Source organism: Trematomus bernacchii, unplaced genomic scaffold (assembly GCF_902827165.1).
Source record: "Trematomus bernacchii unplaced genomic scaffold, fTreBer1.1, whole genome shotgun sequence".
Taxonomy (NCBI): Eukaryota; Metazoa; Chordata; class Actinopteri; order Perciformes; family Nototheniidae; genus Trematomus; species Trematomus bernacchii.
This window is the reverse complement of record NW_022987527.1, coordinates 373810-389960: the sequence shown is the minus strand read 5'-3', so window position 1 is coordinate 389960 and position 16151 is coordinate 373810. Positions and strand designations below refer to the sequence as shown.

Below are 16151 nucleotides of genomic sequence, written 5' to 3'. Positions count from 1 at the left end.
CAGAAGGGTCGGATGGCAGGTTTTCGCTCTCCTACACCTTCCTCTCACCTTTTTTAGAAAGATGTTTCTTTTTATAACATCATTTTCTCACTCTATACATGTGTGATCTAGCTATGTACAATCATAACATGTAATTATACTGTTACACAAAGAATCAGATCACATTTATCTAGATTAAAATAGGATATGAGGACGATCTTCGAGAACTGTTTTTGCGCTTTCTGCAGACATGTCAGTCCCATGCTGCTGTTTATATGACCTTATGTACACCATGTAAGCACAGTCATATTAACATGAAATGCCCCGACATATATCTGAGACAAAAGGCTGGTGTTTGATGCAAACTGATGTTCATGTGACCGTGATTAAAATAGACAAACTTTAAAATCAGGACAGATTTACAGACAGATATCATATGTTTGCTGTAATACCATGGCGACAAAGTTTACCCCCCTAGCTTTACATTCAATATAAAATAATTTTGTCTTCCTCCTCGCCTCTTTCCATCCACCACCCCTGGCCGTTCTCGGCACTTCACAACTGGATGAGCAGAGCGGCTACCTACCTGGCTCTGTGATTGGCTGCAGTGCTGCTGAGCGCCTCACTGTATCTGTGTCGTGTTTATTGCTTCGTTCACCTTCGCCGTAATAGAGTCCCTTCCCCATGCGAAATATGCACCATCTGACGGGCGGCTGTGTGAGTGGAAGCGAGTTGACTGACAGCCTACATAACTCAATTCTGAGGAAACCTGATGGCTGTGTTCTTGTGTGTGCATGTGTGTGAGAGTGTGTGCAAATCTGTGTGTGGCTATCTGCCAGACTGTGTCACCTATGTGGAATATGTGGGCTTCCATTAAGCTCTGGAGAATTGTACAGATATGAACCTGGCATATCTCCAAAAGCAAGATTTTTGTATTGAATTTCGAAGAAAGTACCAAACAATTTAAATATATATATTTCTTAGAGCAGGTGCTTGCTTATGCAGAATTTAGGATCAGGCTAAGCTAGTCAGGAGTGTGTGTGGCATGACAAAAACTCCAGTACAATGATGCATGTGTATGTGCCTACATGTGTGAGCAGAATACTACTCAGCCTCTTCCAAACACACACCTCCACAGCAGCACAGACAACTGTAAAATGGCCAATATGCCAAGAGCAGGCCAAGTAGAAAAGGTGGATCATGATATATAATGGATAAGTGAGATGGCACAGAGGTTAAGGGAGCACCATGGAAAAAGTAGAGGAAGAAAGAGGGGAGTGATGAAGTGTGTGTTTGTGTGTGAATAATGGCCTGAACAAAAGATTGGAAGTAGATGAGGGAATAAAATATGAACGAGCTGAATAATAGGTAAACAAAGTTTTGCACATGCTTCGGGAGAAATAAGAGAAAGTGGGAGAGAAGATATAGGGTCAAAAACAGTCATGGGAGCCAGAAAAAGTGTGTGGGAGATGAATGGAGATGGTTGGAGGGACTGCATAGTCTCTGAAGTGTACGTTGGGTGAGAATAAGCCTCCACCTCCAGGTTATTGCACTGCAGCATAAGTAAAATGCATAGTTCAGCAAGCCCAGAGCAAAAGAGATGGGGAGAGAAGGTAAATCTGGAGGTACAGTAAAAAGAAAAAGGGGCAAAGGCAATTGTCTATAAAAAGACAACAGAAAGTTCAACGTCGAGGGAGGAAGTGTAACTTATTCTGAGAAACAAGAAGAGCGGCGGGAGAAGAGGCGGAGAGAAAACAAATGCAATATTGAAAATGAATCGATGCGGCGAGAGTAAATGGAAGCAGAGAGAGAGGACAGAAGGAAAAAACCATTTTATATATGCAAATGAGAAGGGGAAAGCAGTAGCACAGGCGTTCAAGCTGGCCACCTGGGCCCTGTCAATTCTCCCGCTCTCCTCTCCTCTCACTGTCTACCTCTCCACACCTGGCCCTGGCATCCCTACAGCCTGAGGCTACAGTATGAGAGGAGGGGGCGGGAAAGGGGTGCAACGCAGCAGGGACGCAGGAGAGACAGTTAGAATCCAAAAGATCCATCAACAAGGATCCTGGCAATGAGAAGTCCCTCCTTCCCTTCACCAAAATCTGTCTTTCCAACTATCTGCAAACTCTCTCGAACAGCAGGAGCCAATGCACACACACACAACTGCCCAGAGCACATGAATGTAGGGAGTGCATTGGCTCGGGTATTTAAGAAGCAACACACGCAGAAAGATATGCACAGGGAGGGAATAGGAGTGGTGAAAAAGCTTTTGAGTGATCATGTTGAGTGAAAAACTAAAAGACAGTAAGTTACGGATGAGGCTCTTGAACCAGACTGCAGGAGAATGGAAAAGAGAGGCAGATGGAGCGTGGAAAAACAACAAGGTTGAGAAAATGGCAGGTACAGCGATTAAGAGTAAAACAGGTTTTGTTTGAGACCGAAAGGAAAAAACGTACTGGGGGAAAAAAAAGTATAAAAAACATTGTCTGTGTGAATTTGGGAATATGTTGTGTATACTTGAAACACAATCACCTGGTGCGTCCCTCTATTTGTCAAAACTATCCCAGGGAAGCTCATGAAAAAGAGGCCAGCGAGGGTACATGGCATTTAAAAAAGGCACAGAGCATCAAGACACAACACGCTGCAGTAAATAAGTTTGGAAACTCCAAAAGGTCTCTGCAGTCTCCCGAGTGCAGTGGAGTGTTTGTATTCATGCATATGCAAATGTGTGTGTAAGCCAAACTGCCAACCTGCCTGTCTACTTTGCTACAGATTTGTGCTCACTCCTGCAACACGGACAGAGAGTTATACATCATTTGGGATCAACCTGCTTTTTAATTACCTATGGTTTATGTTTGTTTTTAATTTTCCCCATAAGCTCATAAATCGCTTTCCCTCAGCGCAGCTCAAATCCATCTCCATGGTAAATAAGCATCAGTTATAATTGCATATACAAGAAGTGTGCGCTGTCACAAATGCTGTCATAGTTGAGTGAATTGCATAAGGAAAAAATACATAATACATAAGTGATGATAAATACATTGGTAGACAGAAACTAAGAACTCTACTGCAGATACTTTGAAGTACTTGTACTATAATGGAGTATTTCAATGTACTGCTCCACCAGGATTAAAAAGCAATACTTTTTGGTACACTAAATCTATTTAATTTATTACATTTCAGATTAATAATGCAGGATTAATCATTCAAAATATGATCAGCCAATAATGGCTCATGTATTTTTATAGGTTAATATAAACTTTATGGAGCCCTTGGTGAAATGTATAAGTGACCCGCCAGTATATATATATACTGGCTTCGCGTCGGGCCGAACCACGCCCCTTAGCTGTGATATAATGAGCATATACCACGGCCTGTCGTGAGCTATTGCTTAATTATAATTAACTTTCGTTTTAAGTATTCAATCTGAATAGAAAGTAGCACAGTTGACAAACTAACTGAAGTCATCCGGACCATCAGTTTTCAACGTGTTTGATTACATTTGAAACTCTTATCTCAGTTGATGAAACTTTCAATCGTCCAGAGTTACATTTATCCAAGAAAGTTTGTTCCGCATTAGGCAGCGTTATCTAACCAACAGTAACATAATAACCAGATATTGGCCACGTCTCCTCCATTATCTCTGTTGATCAATTCCTGACGTTGATGAATTAACTTCGAGTCAATTTTAAGACACACACTTCCTCATATAATCTTCCTCTCAGATTGTTAAACCTTCATATTTGTTGGCAGACACAATTTCCTGCCTCACAAAGCAAACGTCAACCATTCACCTCATGCTGCTTGGCTGCAAGGATGGATGCAATTTAGGTTTACACTTTGTTTTTGAAAGTCTTGGATGCACGCATGAAGTATGTCTTTTTTGGAAGTGTTATTCCTTAATTTCAAATGCTTGTTTTGACTTATTGTACATTTTATTTAGGAATACACAGAGTATGTCATTATGGCCCAAAATCAAGGTTTTAGAAAACACATTAGCCGAAAGTCAGTTTTTGTTGTCGTTTATAACATTTCTGTGCAAAGTAAACAACTGAGGAATGAATGAATTCTACAACTCAATAGAACAACCTTTCAAATAGCCTTCCTCTTTCACATGGAAAAGATGCATTGAAAGCCTTTTCACCCTGCTATACAACTACCTATGTTTACTAAAAGTAACCTTGTTGAAAATGTCTCTCGCTTTGTTGCATACTATTTCTCTTAGTAGCAGTTGCTATCTGTCGTGTTGCTGCATGGAGCACTTACTGCTGCTAAATGGGAAGTGGCTGTTTCTCAAAATGTCCCAGAGCAGTTTTGTTTGCATTTCTGGGAAACATTTCTTACAAACTGCATGGCGCTGATCATTTTTACGAGAGAATGTTATACTCCCACTGAGCTGACATTTTCATTGTTCTTAAATTAAATCCAACCACACGCTGGCACTCTTTATGCTCCTCATCATGCCAATGTCGTGTCCAGCCAGTGGCTTATTTTCTGAATCAACAGCAAATAACTAAAACAACATTTAGCCAGCAAAACATTAATGTGACTAAACGGATAAACATTGTCCACTGCCATCGTGGGTATCATCTTATTGCAGATATGCCAATGGCAGTAAAACAATTGCAATTATAAGCCACTATCAATGTTAGTCAAATAATTCAGTGCATCCCTAAATTTTAATGACGTGAAAATCCCATTTTAAAATGAAAATCATGTATCATGTGTCATTTTGGATCACTTGTAAAAGAAACTGCAGGCTTGGTGACTAAAGCAGTTGCTGTGGTAAATGGGAGGACAGATGGCAGCCATCTTGGCCCTTGGGAAGAGAAGAAAATAATCAAGAATGAGAGAATATTCCCCTACGGCTTTCTTTTATTGGTTTCTCTTGCAATAAAGTATGTTACTGTATTTTCCGTCAAGAGGCAACAGTGTCGTGCTGTGTGTATTGTACGGCTCTCCAAACTGTAGGATCTATATTACAGAAATAAAAACCACTTGCTGTCCATGGCTACCGAGTCCACAAAGGCAAAAATGACTCTGGTACGGAGCAGAGAACCCCACCGGCCTCTGCAAGCAGTATAGCTCGGCGGGTGGCAGTCGCTATGAAGCTCAGTTTCTCCGCAACTGCACCCAAAGCCCAAGGCCTTTGTCAAGCTCATTCAGGATCACAGATTGTGTGGCTGTTCCGCTCCTCTACTGCAACGGCCAGGAAGTAAAGACACAGCCCTTCTGCAGAACATGATAACATTATTCAGCCAACAGATGGACACGGAGATTGGAACACATCTGTGAATACGAGTCAAAGCGTCACTTCAGTCAGCTGGTGCTCTTAATGGGAGATGAGGGGGTGTACCTGTTAACGGCCAATGAGGTGAATGCACTTAAATGCCCCTCCAGCCACACAGGAGAAAATGAATCCTGGTAGAGTGTCGAGCAGAGCTTCCCTCAAGGTCGTTGGTGCTTGGCCACTTTTTAAGTGGACTCGCCAACTGTAACAATCTCTGCAGAAACAATTGCAGCACCAATCCAATTTGGCCGAGCTTCTCTTCTCCTCTCCTTAGTTCAGTGCAGCCGGCTGCAGAGCCTCACTTTTGTTTTGCCCAGCTGAAAGCAGAGCATGAATTGATGACCTTATGAATCTCAAAAGAGCCCAGCAAATCATTGTGGTAAATCTCGCCCTAGCACATTAAGCATGACCGCGGGCCTTATTCCTCTCATTTCGAGTCCTTTTCTTCCACCTTTATTTGCCATCTCTCTCTCCCTCTACCTTATTTCCTAGGGTACTAGTGGGGGTTGGAGAGTGGACAACTTGTCGAGGATTGTTTTCGCGTGCTGCTAATTAATTGCCTATAATGAATGGTTGCTTACGGTTTGCTAATGAAGTGGATCAAAGCTTACTCCTTATGTTGAAGCCGTTGTCTCAGGCCTGAGTAAGAGATGAAGAATAGTCAGATAGAGATAAGCGGAGAGAGGAAGGGTGTGTCTGGGAAGTATTGTGAAAGCTGCAGTGGATATTTTTTTAGTAGCTGTTTTTAAACAAACACTTGGCATTTATCCAGAATGTAGTCGGGCAATCAGAGTTTGATCTATTGGCAGCTGCCGTTATCGCTCGTCTTTCATTGAGTGATAGCGTTTGGTTCAAAAGTGCACACAGCAAAGCTTGATGTGTGGTAACATTTGGTAATCTCTGATAATCTTGTGATGCTCAATAAAAAATGTTGAAGCTTTGATTTCTCCCAACTTCAAATGATTTAAAGATTCATTAGAATAATCTTATCTGTTCCGATGACACAAAATAACTTCCTTACTGAAGTTTCTACAAAGGACACAACCACCTTATCCATGTGAGACTTGATCATGGCTTAAATGAATCCAAACTCGTAGGAGAGACATTGTGAGAGTTTCCTAAGATAGAAAACTCATCCGAGACCTCTTCAGCGTTGTTTTGTCCGCCTTCTGAAAATCTCCATCTGATTTCCCAGTAGATAGTGCACTGCTTTGACTGGCAATTTTCAGCTTCCGACAATCTCATCAAAGCCAACCTATTAATGCCGATGATAGGAAGAACGATTCTAAATGGCAGACCGATGAATAGCCCTGTGCGTGTGTGGGTGTTTCATTCTCCGAGTCGGAGCGCCGCGCAGCTTCTCTGAAAGTGGGAGGACTGGCCATGAGCTCTGGGAAACAATTTCGATGCTTGTTTGCGCGTGTGTGTGTGTGTGTGTGTGTGTGTGTGTGTGTGTGTGTGTGTGTGTGTGTGTGTGTGCACTGTGACCTCATCGATCATGACACCTAGTCTCTCAGGTGTGGTCACCTACACAGTGCTGTGCTTGCCCTCTCTCTGTCTTTATCTCTGTGTATCACCATCCATCTCTCTGTCTCTCCTCCTACTCCACCTTGTCCTATCTCACACCAGCACCCTGTACTTTTCTACTTTTGTACCACCCTCTTAATTTCCCCCTTACCTCCTTTCTCCTTTTTTTGTCTGTCATTTGGCACAGCAGGGGTTGCTCTCCCTCTCCTTCTCCCTTGTCTTTTTTTTTTAACACCCATTTCAGAGCTGAAATCCCGCAATCATTCACTCGTTTGTTGGACTTCTCTCTGCCCGACTTTCTCCTTTGCTCCACTGGTCTGTGACTCAAGCCCCCCCCTCCTCACACCCTTCCTTCACTTCTTTTATACACTGTGCAGCCAGCCATCTCTTGCTCTCCCCCCCCTCTGTTTCACTCTGCCTCCCTGACCCCATCAGTCCCCTGGTGCCCCTGCTAAGCCTGGTCACTCTTCATCAGCTCCTCCACTGGACACGCAGACCTCCCAAGGGTAAAAGGGAAACAGGGGTCTTGTTGGCAACCTCCATGCCAAGCCTTGACAGTTTCACCTGGGTTTAAGTCCTTCACTGATCCTCCTCACACTTGGACGAGCACCTCATTACCGGCGGTCCTCTCCTCTCGTCTCCACATCTAGTCTTCCAGATGGGGTGTGTATTAGCCTCCGCACTGGCAGAGTACACAGTTTCCAAGCTCTTCAATTTTAGGCACTTGCCCTTTTCAGCTCAATCAGTCTCTCTTGCCCAATCACAACCAGTGAGGGCTCCGCGGTGCCTGAGTGGGGATAATCACCTTGGTTACGGGCGCTACTGGGGACCGCTGTCTAGCCAAGTTAGCACCGGGCCCTGTGGGAGCTTGGAAGACAGGTGTCTCTGCAATGAGGAAGGGTGTTCAACAAGCCCAGGGCCAAGCAAGAGGTAAACGTTTACTCTTAGTCATGGAAACTGTGTCACCAATAGCAAGGAATGCCCCCCTCCCTGTTTAATTATTTTTTCAGACTGAGGATTCCCTCTCTCTCCCTCCATCTCTGTTGCCCTAACCATTATTTAACTTTGATTGGCTTGAGACATTAGTACACATAGTACCCCAGTAGAAAGAATACATAGCAACTGCCTTTGTGTGTTGTGCCAAGAAGCAGTGCGGCGGGAACGGCTGTTTACTGATTTCACACTCCCGTGGCAAAGGCAAATATACAGCGAGAGGGGTCAGTGGCTGGAGAAAAGCTGCTGGCTCAGGGGACATCAGGTCACGGTATGGAAAGCTGCACCAGAGGAGGACGTTACTCTCTTCTACTGAGCCAATCAGATGGGATGGAGTTAAAAGCGCTGGATTGATTGGCAGGCCTCTAATGCCGGCAAATGGAGGAGACGTCCTTGGCATCCTACTGAGCATTAAAAAACTTCAGCAGCTAAGTTGGTGAAACGCCAGTTGTTCTCAGAGAGCGACACGTAAGGACGACATAGATCACCATTATGATAATCACAAGCGGCACTGTCTGGGGAATAGTAATGGGAAGGAGATGAGGTGGCAGCTATAAAGAGTGTTTCTACATTAGCACGGGCCTGATTAGATTGACAGAAAGTTTAACTAATGGACAATTAAACAAATGGTCAAATGAGATATAAGGCTTCAATTACCAATTGGTGTCTTATTGTGCCCCTTTCAATCATGAGGCCTCATACACACAACAGACTGCAACATGGTGCCATAAACGAGATGTGAAAAGGGTTATGTGATGGTCCCGTCAAATGAAGTGACCTTGCAGTAGAAACTAAGTAACTTGTCAGGTCTTATTTCCCTTTACATCTATTTACGTCGATGTAAAAATAAAATAGTCACTGGCCTATAAAGCTGGAGGGGGTTATTGAGATGCAATCATTGTGTCAAACAGCAGTTTCAAAACAAGGAGTTATGGATCGCATTGAAGACTGGGGGGCAGATTAGGAGATAATTACTGTAAAATACATCACCTGCACTAAACGGTGAGACGAGGAACTTCTTCTGCTTCTGAGTAATAGACCTATAAAAGCTCAGGGGGAGAATAAAACCAGCCCACACTAAGCTCTGTTACTCTCTAAGTCATGACTTGCCCAAAAAGCGACACGGACCAATTTGTTTATGGAGCTTATGTGTGAGCAGTTGCACAGCGGAGATAGAGGACCACCCTGTCAGGACCCTTTAGGACTGCAGCGGTTGATCAAACAGGACTGTGCACGACAGCATTCGGCACAATTTGACATTTTGTTTAAAAAAAGAGAGGCTAATTTCAGCTTCTCTTCCATTGACGGGCATGTCAGCACCGTCTGCAAAGTTCAGCTTGTCCAATTATTGAGACCTACAAAAGACAGGGGATCACAGAAAAAAAGAGAGACTGAAACACTGAAGTCTGATTGTTCACCGAGCACAAATGTACACCGTGAACCGGCAGATAGCAGGGCAGAGAGCAAGGAAGTGAGGTCTCGCTCTTTTTAATTAAACTGTCGACAAGTTTTTGTTTTTTTTTAAGGCGGAATTATCCTCCAAGGTTTGGATCAAAGGATAAACCTTAGATTGCTGTGAAGACTTTTTCTGCGCATTAGAGAACAAAGATAGACGCTGAAACAGCAAGCACTGCGCAATGTAGAAGAAAGTAGAAAGGCAATCTCAACTCTGGCATGATGCAAATTGCGCCTGACAAGCATCAAAAACTGCAATTGGGCTTAGACAAACTTGCATTAGCAGTCCTTTTCCTATGTTCAAAAGAAACTCTAAAGCACTATGCTGTCTGTAGGCAAGGTGTATGTGTACACGTGTGTTCCTGCACTTATGTGTGTGTACACGCGCGTCCACATTTTTGGTTTTGGAGTGTACAGCATTTCCCTTGATGTTTGTGTTTACACGCTAGGCCTCTCTTCTGTGACTCACAGCGACATTGATTTATGCATGGCCTCTGTGTGTGTGTCTGTGTGTGTGTCTGTGTGGGCTTGCACACACAGACACACACACACACAAACTATAATTGGTATTCAAATCTCCTCCCACAAGTACGTCCAACTGCTGCCGTTTTTCACCCGCCAGAGAGCCAGCCAAGGTCCAAACAGCATGATGGGAAACAAGCTGAAAACGGATGGCTCTCATTGCACACATTCAAATAAACAAATGGAGGTGATTTAATGCACACAGCGATAAGGAAGGCGGTAATGGAGGCATGGGAGAAAAATGGGGGGGAGGTGGAAGAATGGAAGTGATGGAAGGGATGCGTGGTAGCGATTAAGAGTGGCCAAGCAGCAGAGGTGGAGTTAACAGCATTTGTTACGTGGGGTTTAAGTTTGGCCTGTGGATCAGCCACCCCCACAAACCGAGCACTGTGCATAAACACCCAGCGCTGACTGTGAGTGAGTGAGTGATTGTGTGTGTGTGTGTGTGTCCCTCAGGCCTGCCCGTCAGACAGACTGTGAAGTCTTTCTGCCTTTCTTCTCCCACTCTTCCTTCCTCCCTCCCTCGCTCGTTTCTGCCTTTCTTGCTCCCTCCATCTCCTCCATCCCTCCGTCTCTCCCTCGTTCTTCAAAGGAGGGCCAAGTCTCCCAGCCACGCCATCTTCACAGCACCCTCTCAATCTCTCTGTCTGCTCATCCGTCTATCTGCCCAATCAATCTGTCCATCTCTATTCTGGCATAATAACAAATCCCCGTCGCCTCCCACCCTTTTTTTTTTTCTCCCTTTTGCTTTCTGCTAGATTAGTTTTGCCATTTTCATCTTTGGAGAGAGAAATGACGCGTTGATTTGTGATCAGGATTTTTTTTTTAAGCATGTTATATGTGCACCTGTGCAGGGTGTTGTGAATCAAACCATCTCTGCACGTCCTTCTCTCCCTCCTTCCTCCATCCACCCTCTGCCTGCAACACCCCTCGCTCCACCCCCCGGCCCCCTGTCTCTCCAGGCCCCTGTCAGCGGCTAGATTAATGGCAGTGATCAGTGAGCAGCCCCCAGCAGAGGTTGCCTGCAGCTCAGGCAAAACCCCGGCACTGTAAGCAGCACACAAACACAGACATAAAGCACATTTACATGCAACACACAAGCAAGTTCAGAAATGGACGCCCAGACACACACTTGCACAAAGCTCTCACACAGTACTCCAGTTAGACTAACATACAAAACGCCTACACACTTTTGCATAAATCAACCCTCCACAGCTAAACACGCAGACATACAAATAGAACCAAACACACGAGGGACAAAATCAATACACAGGCCATGGTGAGGTTGGTGTCAGTGCAGCCGGTGGAATGGCAATGGAGCAATGTAGAGCTCCATATGTAAAAGAGACATCATCAGAATAACACAGCAAAGGTCTGACGGGGACAATGGCCAACCCCCACTCAGCCAAAGCCCAAGTGCACAACAACCACAAGACACAAATCAATAAGAAAACATCCGTGTGCACTTCCTCGTTGCCATTTTTGCTCAGTCAGATTTACTGAAGCACCGGTTAGTATTTAATATAATGAGACCATATTTTACCACTTCAAAGCAGATGACACTAAATACCTCAGAGTCATGAGTGAGCCTAATCCAAATCCCTATTTTTGCAACAGATGCACTTGTCATAGGGTAGTGACCATGAAATATACTGTGCCAATAAGGGAGCGATGCAGGACTATCCCACACTGAGAGGGTCCAGTGGGAAGAGTAACAGCAACAAAAGGCACTGCAGGAGCCATTACAATGCTTCACAATTGATTGTTAGTTGTGACTGTGTCTGATGTTGAGGTCTCAAAGGTCTTTTTAGTCCATCACACTGCTGCAGCATATAAAAGCAGTGACCGAAACACTGCTGGGTGTAGTGTGACACACGTCTGGTCCACTGCGGGCATTTGTTATGAGCTCTCATGTGGCTGTCAGAATCGGAGCTCTCCACCTACAGCACATATGTTTCTTGCAGCAGCTATGACAAAGTGAATTCCAAACACCAAACAATTACAATATCGTGACACAAGCAGGTCAACAACAGAGCTTATTAAATATTTCTGCGTGGGTGAAAAGTGAAAGCGAACCTTGCACTTTTTACATGTGTTGGGGTATTTCCATTGTAAGATTACGAGAAGTGCTCCACACAATGACTCATACTGAAATAGAAAATACGGATGTAGCCCAGACTTGCGCAATGGGTTTTCTAATTACCCCGTGGTGGATAATAACCTTATTCCGCAGGATGTTTGTAGCTGGTTATAAGTACACGTGCTTTTGTCCCGCGCTGAGCGTTTACTTCCCTTTCCCCCTGCCTGTCAAGTCAGAATAAGCCCTGTGCGTTTTCTTACAGGACTTAAGCAAACTTGCTCGGTAAAAGCCACAACACATCGCGGCAGCTTAGCACTCTTCTCATTCACATCGCACTCATTCACTCTCTCCGTGGTGACTTACCAGTGCGCACCAGGCAGGCGACGGTGAGGATGGTGAGGGGGACGCAGTAGTTCCAAACGGATGCGAAAGCCATGGTTGTCGCTGATATTCCCCTCTGATCTGTTCCTCGTTATTCCTCTTCCTTGGAGAAATCAGAGTGACATGAACCCGCAGGTCCACTCTCCAACGGCTCCTTCAGCGTCTGTGTGTGTGAGTGCGTAATGTGCGTGGACGAGTGTGTGTGTTCAGTGAAGCGCTCAATGGCAGGTCTTTACATTGTAATGCTCCCTCCCCACACACACCTATATTCTCTCTCCCTCCCTCTTGGAATGACTGGATATGATGGCTTGGCTGTTTTTTCTTGGTTACTTTACATTGTAAATATATTTAAAAGATTTCCAATGGGGCGGGCCGGTGTGCGTTTCCGACCAATCGCAGAGAGCCGGAGCAGGTGGAGGGGTGTGCGGAGGAGAGATAGGGGCTGGGCTTGCTGGAATAAATCGGCTATACACGAAGAGAGCAGGGAAGGGGGTGCATCTTCCAATTAATTGAAATCAATTCGCTCTAAACGTGATTGATAACCAACATTAATTTCCCGGCACAAATAACCAATTTATTTCAAATTCAGCTCCACGGACCGAGAAAGGATGTGTGGCACAATGATTAAGATGACGAAAATGAATCAGATGTTAGTCGTTTGAAGAGACAATAATGCAGTCATTAAGTGTATTCTGAAGTCAATTTCCAAAACATTATTTAAATAAATCAGCATAGTGTGTGCTTATCTGAATGTCAGTAATCATGCGTATATGCAATGTGGATTCACTTTCCCACATGTTGGCTGGTGGCAAACAATAACTTTCTGAAATATTGTAGGCTACTTTTCTATTAATGATTATTTGCTGATCAAAACTGGAGGAAATGTTATATGTTGACTCACTGCCAAATCAGAATATGCAGCAGTCTTTAAGATTAGGGGACATTAAGGTGCAGAAGCTGCTCTGTCTCCAAAGAGTGCCCGGGACTCATCAAGGAGCAGGAAACAGACCTGAGTGTATTCCGTTAAATCGCCCTTCACAATGGACGGTAATGACCCGCAACATAAACTTGTGCTCTGGACGAACCAGTGTTTCTACTCATCTAAAGTCAGGGTTTATTAGGTCCCACTAAAGCTCTTTAACTTTACCCATGCTGTGGCCACAGTTTGCCCATAATTGTGTTTTCCAGTCAGAGGCTGCTTCTCCATTATGAAAATTGTTTCTCATTCCGCATCTCTTTGTTTCTCTTCCTAATCTACTGCTATACCATGGGTTTGTAGCCTGCGAGGCTTGAAGGGAACTTTTTATCTTTTTTCAAACCATCTTTGGCGCCGCCTTCAGGTAAGATTATGAATATCACGTCATGGGTCTCAAATCTGTTTAGGGCTCTCTCTCATCTGACACGAATCCTGACACTTTTGGTTCAAAATTCAGACAGGCAGTTATGTATCAAAGCAGTCTATTAGAATTAATATTAATGTTTCCAGCCTTGACTTTCTTAAAGTTGCTTTGAACTCTCGACTCACATCTGACCTCTTTTCCATGGATGTGTGTGAAATCTTTAAGTCTCAGCTTCAGGCTCTCTACATTTCATGATTTTTTTTTTCTTGACTCAAGTTATAACCTTGTTTTGGGGTCGATAGTATCTGGCTAACTCATTCCCTAAATCCCAACCCATTTTTCCCTGTCAGGCCCTCTGCGAGTGTTTGTTCCCCGGTTGGCAGGGAGTCGGTGGCAGCGGCTCCCCCGCACCAGATGGGGCATTGTCAGAAAGTAATGAGGGGAAAACACCTGCTTTTCCAGCGAACTCCACTCCTTCATTTCCAGCCATTTGACACAACATATGCAGGTTGCACATACAAAACCAAGTGACCGTGACCAGAACAGCACTGGGCGATGGCATTCAGTTAGAAAGGCCTGGCACTTTGTTGCATTAGTCAATGAACTGTCATGTTTGGTATAATTCACCTATACTTGTAGGTCGGCGTACTGGGGGCTGTCAGGCCCACCCACCTGAATAACTGTCACCACTGAGGAGCTGCCACACTATGTTGTCACATATTTGCATCCCTGTCATGTAAGGGCCCTTCCTGCCCCAGACACAACATGTCTGCTGCTATGTATTCTCTTCACAGCTCACGCTTTGCCCTAAGCTGTTGTCCGTCGGTTTATCCATGAGGCACTATCAAGGTCAAAATGTCTCTGTAAACTACACTTCTCTCCCTCCCAACCAGAGCCTTATACCTCAGGGACATCTCCGCTACGTGAAATCCCATAATCTTGTCTTTTCTGGCCAACCGGTTGAAGCCCTAGGACCAAAGCCCACTGGGGAGCACCCGGCTTTTCACTCATGACTGACTCAAAGGCCAAAACAAGAGGATGCTCGCTGGCATTTCACAAGCAGGCATTTTAAATTTACAACATTGTGTTTTTTCCAGCAGAGCGTGAAGTTTTTTGTTTTTAAAGTCACCCCATCTGTTGTCTCTTTATTCCTGGTCTTGACTTAATACATAAAGTGAGCAGAAGTTTGTAGAGAAATACCAGGAGTCTGTAAACTGCTCGACAAAGAATGTCTGCAGCAGAGAGGAGCTGTACAGTGGGCTTTGAATAATCAGTTTAATAACATTATCCTGGCTGTGTGTGCTCCGTGGTGCATGCAACCGTTAATGGAGTGTCATTGTTAAACTGCTGGTTCGACCATTATTAACGACGGCCCACGGTCAACCACACACCGATAATAAAACCACATAAAACCCAACATAACTTCAACAGACAAGCGTAATGAAATTCTCTGCACGGTTACTGAAATAAGCGATGGTGCCGTGGCATCGCGTTGGGGTTATAAAGCAACAGAGGAGAAAATTAAAAAGATGAAGTTGTAGACTATGATGGTTAATTTGGGGGAAATCAGATTAGACTAAATCTAGTTCTTATTAAAGGGAATATTACCTAGAAGTTTAATACCAACTTTAAAGAGAAATCACAGATTCATTCTAACGCATATTGTCAATCTTCAGCTCTTAAGCCCCCCAAGTGTACCACTTGCAGAGGCCAAAGTTTGATTAGATTCTGAGGTACCAAATAATGGAAGGTTTTGTCCCACCTGACTTAACAGTATTCCTCTATAAAATGTCACATAAAACTCCTAATAGACTATTTATCTGCTGTTTTGTAACTGCTTGTCCAGATGTATTTGATATCCATGTATCCCGGTTTCAATCCATTTTTGTTTTGTTCACAATGACATTTAACATAACTATTGCTCAGGTGTATAATCCAATATCCCTCCCACAAACACAAGCACACACTCACATACCACACATAGATACACACACACTTTTCACAATTACATTTCCTTTCTTCTTTTTTTTCAACGTTTAATTTGTTTTCTTTTATGAGTTGTTATATTAGTATGCCATCACTATTGAATTAATATTTGTTTTATAATAATATCTTGTTCTTTATAATATTGGGATTTGTGGAGGCTTCACATAAGCAGAATGTGTTTTCTGCCTCTTTCTGCATTGTATATTATTTGTTTTCTGTTATGTTTGTGTAGTTTTCAAATTGTTGAACATTGGCTCACATTGGCTCACCAGGCCAACTCTTGTAATAGATGGGCAGAGATTCAAGGTTACCTGACGTAACTATTATTCTCACTGTTAGTGTGGGCTTTTTGGTTCATCTTGTGAGCTGAACTGTCTGAGAATGGCTCTGTGCCTGCAGGCATTTTGGGGAGACACACAAACAGACAGGCACGATACTTTGAGCAAAGGTCAACGCTTCAGAGTAAGGTCTTGCAGACTGAAAGGGAAGGTTGGTAAACAAGCTGATGCAAGACTAAGATGGCATTGGATGGAGAAGATGTGCGCCTGAACGAGCACGCACGCAGCTTTCACCGAACTGTCAATACCCCCTACCTCTT

The 16151-nt window shown here is 44.0% G+C and overlaps 1 protein-coding gene across 1 annotated transcript in view; it reads right to left on the bottom strand.

Moving 5' to 3' along the window:
- Nucleotides 1-12554, bottom strand: part of cadm4 (cell adhesion molecule 4) — a 153098-nt gene extending 140544 nt beyond the window's left edge. The window contains exon 1 of the mRNA XM_034120295.1: nucleotides 12210-12554. Within this exon, the coding sequence (XP_033976186.1) occupies nucleotides 12210-12282 (73 nt within the window). The 5' untranslated portion in view covers nucleotides 12283-12554. The remainder of the gene's footprint in view (nucleotides 1-12209) is intronic.
- Nucleotides 12555-16151: the final 3597 nt, after the last annotated feature.